General features: G+C 36.0%; 1 protein-coding gene across 1 annotated transcript in view; it reads right to left on the bottom strand.

The window, feature by feature from the left end:
• LOC115216728 (transcription factor AP-4) overlaps positions 1-6,575 on the bottom strand; it is a 94,655-nt gene extending 88,080 nt beyond the window's left edge. The window contains exon 1 of the mRNA XM_029786267.2: positions 5,565-6,575. Within this exon, the coding sequence (XP_029642127.1) occupies positions 5,565-5,656 (92 nt within the window). The 5' untranslated portion in view covers positions 5,657-6,575. The remainder of the gene's footprint in view (positions 1-5,564) is intronic.
• Between the last annotated feature and the right edge of the window lie 5,925 nt (positions 6,576-12,500).

The raw sequence follows: 12,500 nt of genomic DNA on the forward strand, positions 1-12,500 counted from the left end.
TAGACATCTCTGCCTTTTCTTCTTATATTTCTCTGTCCTCTCTTTTCCTCCTTTCTCCTCTCTCTCTCTCTCTCTGCAAGTGACACTAGCATATCCTCATTTAACTCTACAACTACCACTCAACATCTTCCTCCTCCTCTCTCGTACACATTATTTGCAATAGTTGTAACGCCTGCAACAACGCGTACATTCACTACAAATAAGACAGCTGACTTCACTTGTTTTCTGCAAGTTCAAAACCAGCATATACATTCGTACACATTCTAAAACTTTAATCAACGCCGAAACCCAACAGCTTCCTAAAGAGACAATAAAGCAACTACAAAGTGCTTGCACAATCATCACAAGGCGTTAAATTTGGTAGAGGAGACTGTAACCCTTCATCAAATTTGGTGGTGAAGAGTGTAACCGCTTAATACATAACTGGGTACGTCAATTAACTGACACTGGTATGACGCTCTGCGTCTCCGATCCTTAACCACTGCCTATGGTTTCTCCATCGACGCAACTCTCGAGCTGAAACTAGCAAAAAGAATTTTTCGAAATAACCATAAATTCCAAGCCATAAATTCCAGTAACACGGTCGTCTAAATAGACTACAGGTGTCTGATACTTTGTTGCGACCCCCGGAATGATGAAAGTAAAAACGCACATTTCCCCCACATAGACACCGCGACGAAATCTGAACTCAGCTTACAGACGGCGACTCATTGCATCTCCAAGATATTTTTCGCTCACCTTCTCAGTGAATGTATGATTGGTATTTATCATCTCTAGGAGAAACAATGGCTGAATGGTTTTGGCGCCCTTCACAAAACCAGATTAACAGTGAAACTTGGTCCTCTTGGATATTTACCCCTGCCCAACATGGAGCATATTGCAAGATTCATTTCTTTTAATATCTTCAGTTAAGCGCCAAGATTTTGCTCGGTAAATTTATCAGGCTTAGACTGAATAAATTTGTACTTAAAGGAATAACATTCACGTCTGTCAGTCCTTTAAATGCAATTTCCCAAGAAAGAAGATACCTACAATGTGATGGTCATATTTGCAATAAGACTGCAAATGGTCAATTGAATTCATACAATACATATCTGACATTTATTTTATCGATCCTGAAATGAAAAGCAAATTAATCTTTTGATTAATTATGCTTACACATTGACAGATGGTCATATATTTGTAGGTGTGAGGGAAAACAGGAGTCGAGTGAATTAATTTCCGTGTATGACATTGATTTTGCGGAATCCTATCCGTAAGGATCTGAATTTAGTAAATGTAAGAGGAAACACAAGTGGGTAAAATTAGTTGAATAGTGGATATATGTTAAAATTGACAAAATTAGCAATGAAAATTTGTCAAAAGACCAGATAAAAAGAGTGAGAACTCCAGACATTTTTCATTGCATTCAGAAAAAGAAAAGATCATGTCTGGAGCCGATGAAGGGGAGAGCCTGTAACAGGGTGGTTTCAGTCGGTTAGAAAATTAACAAACTCCTACTTAAAGCACACATAATAGTTTAAAAATAAAACGCATTGCATAATGTAGTTTGGGGTACACTATTCCTGAAAATAAAGATAATCAGGGCTTTAATTACTAGAGAAAAAATTACTTCACAATATTTATGGTATCTTATACAACAGAACAGATTACATGCAAGTGAATTAAGTTTAAATAATCTAATCCGTATTTGTTTTGTTGCATTGTTATATTGGGCACTTGGCTTCTAACAGTTTAAGTGAACAAAGTTTTGCTATTAAATGATGTTTTCAATAATATATACGTTATGTAAAGTTTTGGCCTGAGCGATACTGCAGGGTGTCGAAACCATAATAATTTCCAATAGAGCAGCTGATGACGGGTGCCTACGTCCGTTTAGATTTAAAATGGTTATTATTGTGATGGATATGTAGTTGTTTATACGTTCCCTTTTGGGGTTCGTTCTTGAGTGTGCGCTTAATCATATCGATTGTACCCCTTATTTGCTGTCCATGTGTTTTAGGTTTTAGGTTTCCCCCAGCATGAAGACTGTGTCTGATTTCGTTGTTGCAGTTATTTGATTGATTCTTATACTAACTACATCAGAGAATTAGAGTTATTCGGTTAGATATCAACCAACTATTACGCTATAGTAAACTTGTAAATACACTATATTATAGATACATAATGCAAAAGACTTCACATTATATATATATATATATATATATATATATATATATATATATATATATATATATATGCGCGCGCACACACACACAAAGGTGTCAAAGAGAAAATACAAAACAAAATAGAAAACAAATCAGCTGGGTTTCCTCACTACACACGTGGGTGTGTGTGTGTTGTTTTTCTCAAACTTACACTATGGTAACCTCTGTTTACGTACCATTCTTAATGTATGTGTGCGTGTTATGTTGAGTATCGATTCCACAAAAAAAAACAGTACAACTCTTTAATGTACCTCTTGGCAAACGGAGTATTTTTACTATCACGCACACGGGCAACTTAACATCCTCCTTTCCTTACACCGACAGGGCTGCCATATAAGAAGGATTCTTCAGCTGGGCGGGAACGCATGTGGTGTAGTGTTATCATATCAATCGGTTTGCAGAGCTACTAACCAACACCAAATCCAGCACCAACAAATGACCTTAATGGAGATATTTATATAAGCATTTCATTCACAGACGAGCAGTTTGCAACGTGGAATCGAAACCGAATCACAATCGTCAACAATAGTAGTAATATATCAATAGTAACAGCAGTACTATCAACAACAGCAGCAGTAGTAGTAGTTGTGGTGGTGGTGGTCTATTAGGAAAGGAGTAGTAATAGTAGTAGAAATACGGTATTGGTGGTAGTAGTAGCAAAAATTTTACTAAGTAGTGGTTAGTGGTAATAGCTTAAACGTAGTAGTAGTAGTAGTAGTAATAGCAGCAGCAGTAGTAGTAGTCGCAGCAGCAACAACAAACAAAATACAAGAGAACAATGCTCCACCCACCCAGCGACCAGACAGACAGTCATGCAAGCAGAGACTTGTGATTGACGGAGGAGGAGGGCGAGAAAGAGTAATAATACGAGGGAGCGGGGGACGCGGACGCGAACACACCCTCCCTTACTCGATCTATCTATGACCTTCCAAAATACTATTTGATCCATCATGAAGGATCATCTCAAATGGGATTAGAGCCGGATTTATTTCATCACGCGCACACAGATATATGTATGTATATATATACACACACACACACAAGCATATATACGTTTATAGAAATGTACATAGCACACGTATATACACACATACTGTACGTTGTACACTGATTTTCACGACACATAATAAACACCTTGAAATAAAATTAAAAAAACATGCACTGATACGCGTATATATTTACTATTTATCTATTACACATTTCTATTTAAACATGTATATATATATATATAAACAGACATGCAGCCATATAAAGAACTCGATACACACACACACATATTTACATAGAGATACAGACAGAAACATTTCTATAAATACAGAATACATATATATATAAATAAGCACCCATACAACAGACTGATGTTACATACAAAGAGAAAGAGATTTACATTAAGCACACAAACACACGTACGCATATATATATACACTCGTTACATAATACACATATACATATTTCCAGGATCAAGTGAAAACCTCTTCGTGGGGCAAAAATTCCTGTGGGTCAAAAACTCCCTTGAGATAATTAAAAACCCTGAACCCTTCCAATGAAACTACAAAGGATAACAAATCTTTTTTTTTTTTCTTCGGCACACCACTTTCTCATGTTTTCTCGTTTTGTTTTCAAAGTACTTTTCCACGAAAATAAAAAGTAAAAATGTATAATTCGAAAAGGGAGACATTTGTACAATTATCTCTTTCACTTTCTATAATTATACAAAAATTTAATCATACTTTTACCTTTTCTATGCTTTTTTATTTTTGAAACATTTATTACGTATTTGTGATATTTATTTAATCGTGAAATTTTTCTACTTTACATTTAAGCGTGTGGTTTTGTTTGCAGGGCTTTTTCCTGGTTTTCGTGAGGGAACAATACCAGTTTACACCATACACCACACAAAACGTGTGTAAACATACCCGCATGTTTGGTGTATGTAAACCTGACTATTACTATGTAATACGCATTTCTGTGATTGTGTATAGGCATGGCCACAGGTAATACACATGCATGTGATTATGTGTTTTGTAAACATGCTTACATGTGTTTAACACACGTGTGTGTAAACACAAAATATATCTAAGTCTATACACGTGTGTAATTATGTGTCTATAAATATATGTATACGTAACGTATGTATGCATACATTGACTGCATCCAAGTCTTGTCATATATAGCTGTATGAATACGCATCCGTGTGTGTGTGAGTGCGCCAACTTCATAAAGTACTACACGTGTGTGATTATACACGTGTAAACATATTTTACGTGTGTGCAATACGAGTAAACATATATGTGTACCTGTGTACACTCACATATGTAATCATGTGCGATTGTGTACGTGAGCATATACATGTAACATACATTTGTGTACGAGTGTTTACAATAACATTCTGATAAAGTGTTAACTATCAAAGGTTTTAATGCAGCAACAAAAAAAAGATCAGTACAGACTATTTCCACACACACACACACATACATATGAGTCGGTGTGTCAGTGCGAGCGCGCAAAACAACCTCACACAAATACGGGTCCTCATTTGATCGATCGGGTGAAAATGGGTGGGGTATTTCTTACCCTAGTAACGCAAGATTGCGGGTAGAGATGTTATGAATAGCCCAACCCAACTGCAACAACCCTACCATCCTACAATTAGCATAACAGGTATTGTTAGATATAAGGTATTAATTACAGGTAATATCATCACCAACTGTTGGATTTATAACTAGGGGGGTCTGTTTTGGCGAGATACGACTTGCCAACTATCCTTACGTAAGTCTAAACTATTTTACTGGTTGGAGTGTAACAGCCAAAAGGGTAGCACTACGGAAGGGTACAATCGACTATATCCACTCTTGTATTAAAGTATTGGTACTTTCAGAAAAACAAAATCTAGCTCCGCCGCTAATTGCTTAAGCCAACGAGGGAGCCTTACAGGTTGGTGGTAAATTTCCTTTGCAAAACAAAACATGAATAGTGATTAAACCACCCTCATATCACACCAAATTATTTATTTACTCAATCTCCAAAAAAAAAAAAGGGACGAAATCTGGAAAACAAAATGATAAAATGATCGTGGCTAGAATACTTTTGGGCCATTGCTGGGTCATCTTTTAACTTTTCGCTGGGCTGGGAGTAAAAAAAACCTCACAACTAGCAATGGTTTGTTGTATTTATGTCCTTTTGCTGACAATTGTCATTGAAGGTTCAGTGTGTTTAATGTTTATATTTTGGTGGTGTGGTTATGTGTACTGTTCTGGTATCAAACTCAGCAGAAAGAGAACAAATAATAAAAGCGAAAGCAGCAAAAAAAAATCAACAAAACAGAACAACAAAATAAACAATCTATTTTTATCTTACCTGTTTATTGCTACGGATGTCATCTCTTCGTGTCGCATCCGGTATTCCTGCATAATTCGTTTCTTTTCAGCTGTCCGAGGGTAAACAGACATAGTAGTAGTTGAACAAGAGTTAGAAATAGAGGTTACACACGGACAGAGGGAGAAAAAGGGATGTTAAGAAGCTATAACGAACCCTGAAAGGTTCAAGGGTATTAAAAAGAAACCCCAAAACAAACACCCCCCGGGGAGATAAAATATCCACAGTGCCTATCTGTTGTTGGCGGTTATGTCTGTAGTCTGAGTGTATGAATGATTTCTGTGAATGTATGTATGTATATATATATATATATATATATATACACACAAAAACACAAAAATATTTGATGATATATGATCGTTGTCGGAGAATAAGGAACAGATGAGTGAGAAAGAGAGATACTATAGACAGAAAGAGGAAAGAGAGAGATAAAAAGAAGGTAAGATATTGAGAGGGGGAGGATGAAAGAGAAAGGAAGAGACTGAGAAAGAGAGGAGGGTAGGAGAGAGAAAAAAAACGCACGTTCACTTTACAAGACGGAGCGGAGCCGATGTAACAAATGTTATGAATAAAATGGTTCTATCCAAAAGTGGATGGCCTCTGTAAATAGTATATTGACCCACAAGATGAAGGAAAATCCAAGAGATTCCAGTGTACAAGGGGAAAATGGTTGTTGGTGGTTATAAAGATGTCTTTACCAAAAAAATATAAACATTGAAAGATTATTTTAGTTGGTATTTAAACCGAATGTCTCTCTACTCGCTGCTGGTTGTAGGCACGCCATTATACCACGCCACTATGTACGTTTGTTTCCCCCTTTCACTATTGCTCTTACTCCCCTTCACTCTGTCTTCTCCTTCCACGACATCGCGGTCTTCTTGGCGGTGATAGTGTTGATAATGGAGTGACGGTGTGAGGGAGAGCGGCGACAGTGGTGGTGCGACTTAAGAGATGGTAAGAGAAAAGAGGGAGTGAAAAACGAGTGAGTAGGAGTGTGAGAAACAACGTGAGAATGTGTGTATGTATGTAGACAGTGTGAAAGAAATAAAGTAAGAATACAGAGAAACATAAAAGAGAAAGAGTGAAACATATACAGACTTTTGATAGGCAGAAAAATTAAAAGAAAGGGAAAGAGAATGTATGTGAGTAAAGAAAAAGGGGAGAGAGAGTGACCGGGGAAGGAGAGGCAATGTGCCTCCTACCATCATACAGCGTTTCTTTGTACATACTCATATACGTGTGTGTATGCGTCAATGCATGTGTGTGTTTATGTTTGTTCCAGTAATAGTTGACGTGTTGTTGTGTGCGTCTAGAATGAGTAGGAATTGGCGGGAAACATACGTGCACCTATTCACATTTAGAAAGTAGTCCCTTCACCTCGTCCTTCTCTGTGTCAGATGGCTTCTTACTTCTCCTCCTTCTCCACCTCCTTTTATTTGACTTACGCCTTTCCTTAAAACTCTCCTTTCTTTTCTTCCCTACATATTTAACCCTTTTTTTTTTTTTTAAACAGTTCTATTACTCCTTCTTTCTCACTCTTTCTCTCTCTCTTTTTACCTTATATCGCACTCTGATATTCTCTTCATTTCTATTTCTCTATCTCTTTCACTCTTTCACTCTTTCATTTATTCATTACCATTCCCTCCTTCCTCTACCCCTACAGCAGTACACATCACTCTGTCTCTTTAACTCTCTTCCGTTCAATTTCTCAATATCACCTTCTATCTTTCTTCGCTTCTCCATTCCATCCTACCCTGTTATTTGTTTCATTTCACATACTCCATGAGAAACAAAAGGAAATTCAAAATAAAATATACGCTCAGGAAGCTTTACCGTGCACACACATAAAACATACATACACATATATGTATCGAATATTCTCACCCAACATTCCTATCACGCTCGTCTAATTTCATTTATTTTACGCTATTCCCCCGTTTATACATCCACACTTATACGTCCATGTGTGTGCATGCACGCACACATACATACGTGTGTGTGTGTGTATGTATGTATATATATATATATATATATATATATATATATATCCCGAACGATCCCACGTGGCGGGAAACTCCGAGTAGTAAGAGTAAACCAATCACCAGCTGCCGCCTAATACGTATAAACTCTACACTTGTATATATGTATGTGTGTGTAATTATATATATTTATATATATATATATATATATACTTATAGGAACAGATAGATAGATAGATAGATAGATAGATATGACTCTCCACTTCACACTGTTTAAACCCCTTCATCATGACTCTTCCCTCTCTCATTCCCCAAACACTTAAAGTCTCTCAGCAAATCCTTGCCCGTATTCCTTTACATTGTCCAGACTTTCTTTTCATATCTGTTGCGTTTCGTCCCCCACCCCACCGCCCTCATTCTCTATTCCTTCTCTTATTTCCTTTCTTGTCTGGCTGTCATTTTTCTCCCCTTTATCGTTCTTGTTCCTCCTTTTTTTGTCTGTCATATCCTCCCCACCCGCAGTATTTGAATAGTGTTTGGTAGAAGAAAAATTAAAACATGTACATGGATGTTTCTATATCTCCGATTCTCTCTTCATATCACATTGCTGGCTGGAAACTATGAACCAAGTTCGATCTACTACTTGTAGCTACTAATTTCACAAGATTTGCAGAAAACAAACATTACCATCCCAACAAGATAGAATTAATATATATATACATATATATAAATATATATGTATATATATATAAGTATATATTATATATGTATATATATATATAGATATATATATAAATATATATATATATATATATATTATATATGTATATATATATATATATATATGTATATATATATATACATTTATATATTATATATGTATATATATATATATATATATATATGATATATATATACATTTATATATTATATATGTATTATATATATATATAGTATATATATAAATATAATATAAATATATATATATATATATATATATATATACATTTATATATTATATATATATATATGAATATATATATATATAGATATATATATATATATATATCTATATATATATATATATATTATATGTGTGTGTGTGCTTTGCAGACAGAGAAGTTGCGCATGAAATGAATGTTTTATTGAGCTGTCTTCACAAGAAAGATAAGAGAAGAAACGAAAAGAGAGGAAAAGATTTCGGGGAGCAAAAAGCCGGAAACACTATCAAGCACATCGTTTGTAACGTAACAGTTAGCAACGCGAGCGCGAAACATGAGGGAATCATTTTTGTCGGCGCATGAACACAATTTTTCCCAGGGATGAAGTGTGTAAATGGTGGCGAGAGAGAGGGGGAGGTAGAGAGTGAAAAAAAGAGACGCGGGAAACTAAAAATAAACAAATCAACAGCTGTTGACGAAGCTTCTAGCAGGGAGAAGCGTGCAGTAGAGTAACAGCAGTAGCCGTAGCAGCAGCAGTAGTATTAGTATTGATGGTGGTAGCGGTGGTAGCTGTAGTTTTGTTGTTGATGGTGGTAGTAGTAGTAGTATTTGTAGTAGACGACTCGACTGGGTATTTTGTATGTTTCGTGCGTATGTGTGTAGTACGTGTTGTATTATGCTGTGCTTTCATCGTATTCGCGCACACTATAAAAAAGCACATATATATATATATATATATATATATATATATATATATATATATCTGTATGTATCTGTGCATCAGCTTGTCATGTAGTAACAATTTTCTCGCTTTATTTATCTTTTTTATGTTTTGTACACAACAAACCCGTCGTGTTGTGCCGAACCTTCAACATGGTCACTCGTTCGGCTAGAAATTACAGCCACAACCAAGTCTCCTTTAAATCACATCTGTAACTATTCCGCTAATCCACCGCTCTTGAATAACAATAAGACTCAGGGCCAACTTGACTTAGACACGGGGCTAACAAATTTCGTGGGAGGGGTTAATCGATTAAGCGAGCCCTGTACGTGATCTTATCGACCGCAGAGGAATGAAAGGCAAAGATGAGATTGGTCGAAGGAACGCGGTTCGGCTAAACCACGCTTGAATAATAATAATAATTATTATTATTATTATCCTTTCTACTGAAGGCACAAGGGCTTGAAATTTTGGGTGAGGGGACTAATCGATTATATCGACCCCAGTGTTTCACTGGTACTTAATCTATGGATCCCGAAAGGGTGAAAGGCAAAGTTGACTCTAGCAGGATGTAAGCTCAGAATGTAGCGGGCTGTAAATGAAAATACCGCATGGCATTTAGTTCGTCACAAGGACAAACATTACGTCTGAGGCAACAGCTGATTATATCGACCCCAAGTTGTTGACTGGTTGCATATTTTATCGACTCTGTCGTTCCCACGAAAATGAAAAACAAAGTGTTAGTTTTCTCCAATAATTTTATTCGCATCGTAGATGCTTATAACATCATTAAATCAACTTTTATTCTTTCACTGTAATTTTTACATTTTTATACCTGTAGAAGGATAACTACTAGCAAAACACACCTCGGGATACTTTCGTACGAGGATCGAAAAGGGTTTAAATGCACCCAAGTACATAACTGGTACTTTTCGTCTTAGGGAACTGCAATTTTGAAAGTCAAATGGTAATAACAATTCGATGCTAATAACGAAAATTTGTAGACTATTAGTAAGAATGTCAATGTAATATCTTTATATCTAGTCTCTACACTATACCCTACACACATCATCATATATACATATATCATCAAATATATATACATACATATATATATATACACACACACATAGATACACATACATATATACACATATTTATATATATATATATGTATATATATATATATATATATATATATATATATATATACATATATATTATATATATTATATATATATATATATATATTCACACACCTATATGTTAACATGTATATATGTAAATACACACATACACAGAAGGATCGGCTTCTTCGAAAAACTCATTTTCGTTGTCTGCTACACGCATGTGTATTTTCATCCTGTGCCTTTCCTACTCCTCCCTCCACTACTGTTACTACTATAACTACCACTACCCGATATGCTTGCTACTATGTCTGGAATGTAGAACGTTGGTGGGATTTTCCTTATAAGGGCAAGTTATCAATCAGCTGATTAGATTGCCCATTTTGATTGGTCCTCTGTTTTCTTGTCTACGTTAACGTAGGACTAGCGAAAGCACATTTTCAAAAATAAGCCCTTCTCTCTTTTTCTTTCCCTTTATTGTTCATTTTCTTTCGTTTCTCTCTCTCTTTCACTCTCTTTCTCTTTCTATTTTAATTGTCTCCCCCGTTCTTTCATACTTTCTCTCTGTTTTCTCTCTCTCCTTTTCTCCTCTCAGCAGACGCGTTTGATATGGTAGCCATGGACACCTAAAGGGAAGTAATGGCTGCCGTTTCCGTACGATCGAAAACGCGCCAGGGCGTTCGGGGAGGATGTGGTAAGATATGCGTAGAGGCCAAAAATAGAATAAATATATGAAAGGAAAAACATAGCATATATACACACAGAGAAATATAAGTATAAATACATATATACACACATATGTTGTATAAGATACTATATAATAGGTGGAAGGAGGAAGCCAAGATGGTGGGTTTAGAGAGAGAGATTGTTTGTGTGAGGACTCCTTATAAGCAGTATGAACAGATCAGTTAATAGTATCGGTGGTGATTCGTCGTTGAGTGGAAAGGACGTACGAAGTCCTTGATCGTAGTTTCAACACTTGGTTGACTACAACAACACAAAATTCACTTCAGTTGTGCTACTAATACTTTGACGAAAACATGAATATTTCAACATACTATGGCTTCTCTGGGAATAAAAAAAAAGAGGCGGGAGGCCTTGTGCCTAGTCAATGGATGTCAGTAGTTAGACTGAAGAGGAAGTAGTAGATACAACACGAGGGTTATTTAAAAGACACTTCTTTTAGCTTAACACATACATAAATAGAGAGGGAGAGGTTGAGATAGAGATAGAAATAAATAGTTCACACACGAGGATACAGATATACACATAGAAAATGAGAGAGAGGGGGGTGATACTAAATACGCCAGCAGACAAGGTGTCTAACAGTTTTTGCCTAACACACTAACCCATACATGTACACACGAACACACATACGTTTATATATATATAGTGACACAAATATGTAGACAGATTACACTGAAACACACATATACACATACAGTTGTAGAAACTAAGACACTAACATTTACACACACACACACATACACACAGATACATAGCTAGAGAGAGGGGGTACAATTGTGTACGTGTGTATGCAGGTACATATACAAAGAAATATAGACGTGTAGACATAAATATTTGTGTGTGTGTATATATATATATCGTACTTTATATATATATATATAAATTTCGAGACGAGGATAGACAATCGTTTAGATATACTTACACACATACACACACACACACACACTACTTATTCGCATGAAATAAAGAGACGCACAAATACACACACATAGTCTTTACGTCACATACACACACAATTCCAGACACAATACAACCATCTCCTTCCTCTTCCCTTCCTCTCTCTCCCTCTCTCTCGTTTCTGCTTTCCTTCCCCACTTACTGACAGATTCACATACAAAGGCGCATATATGAACGCGCACGCACACAAACTCATACATCCACATACACAATTGTACGTTATACCTACACAAGATCCAAAGCACTTCTTGCATACTCACATATATACACATGTATACGCACACACGCTGGTTTATATTTTTAATTCAGTATGCACACGCGAACATGCAAAGATAAACATGCACACATGCACACATTCGCACATACATCTGTCTACAAACACGCAACTCATACACCTCCACGCTTATCACTCCCACCTTTTCTATCCAATACACACTATACATTAA

Source organism: Octopus sinensis, linkage group LG10 (assembly GCF_006345805.1).
Source record: "Octopus sinensis linkage group LG10, ASM634580v1, whole genome shotgun sequence".
NCBI classification, from domain to species: domain Eukaryota; kingdom Metazoa; phylum Mollusca; class Cephalopoda; order Octopoda; family Octopodidae; genus Octopus; species Octopus sinensis.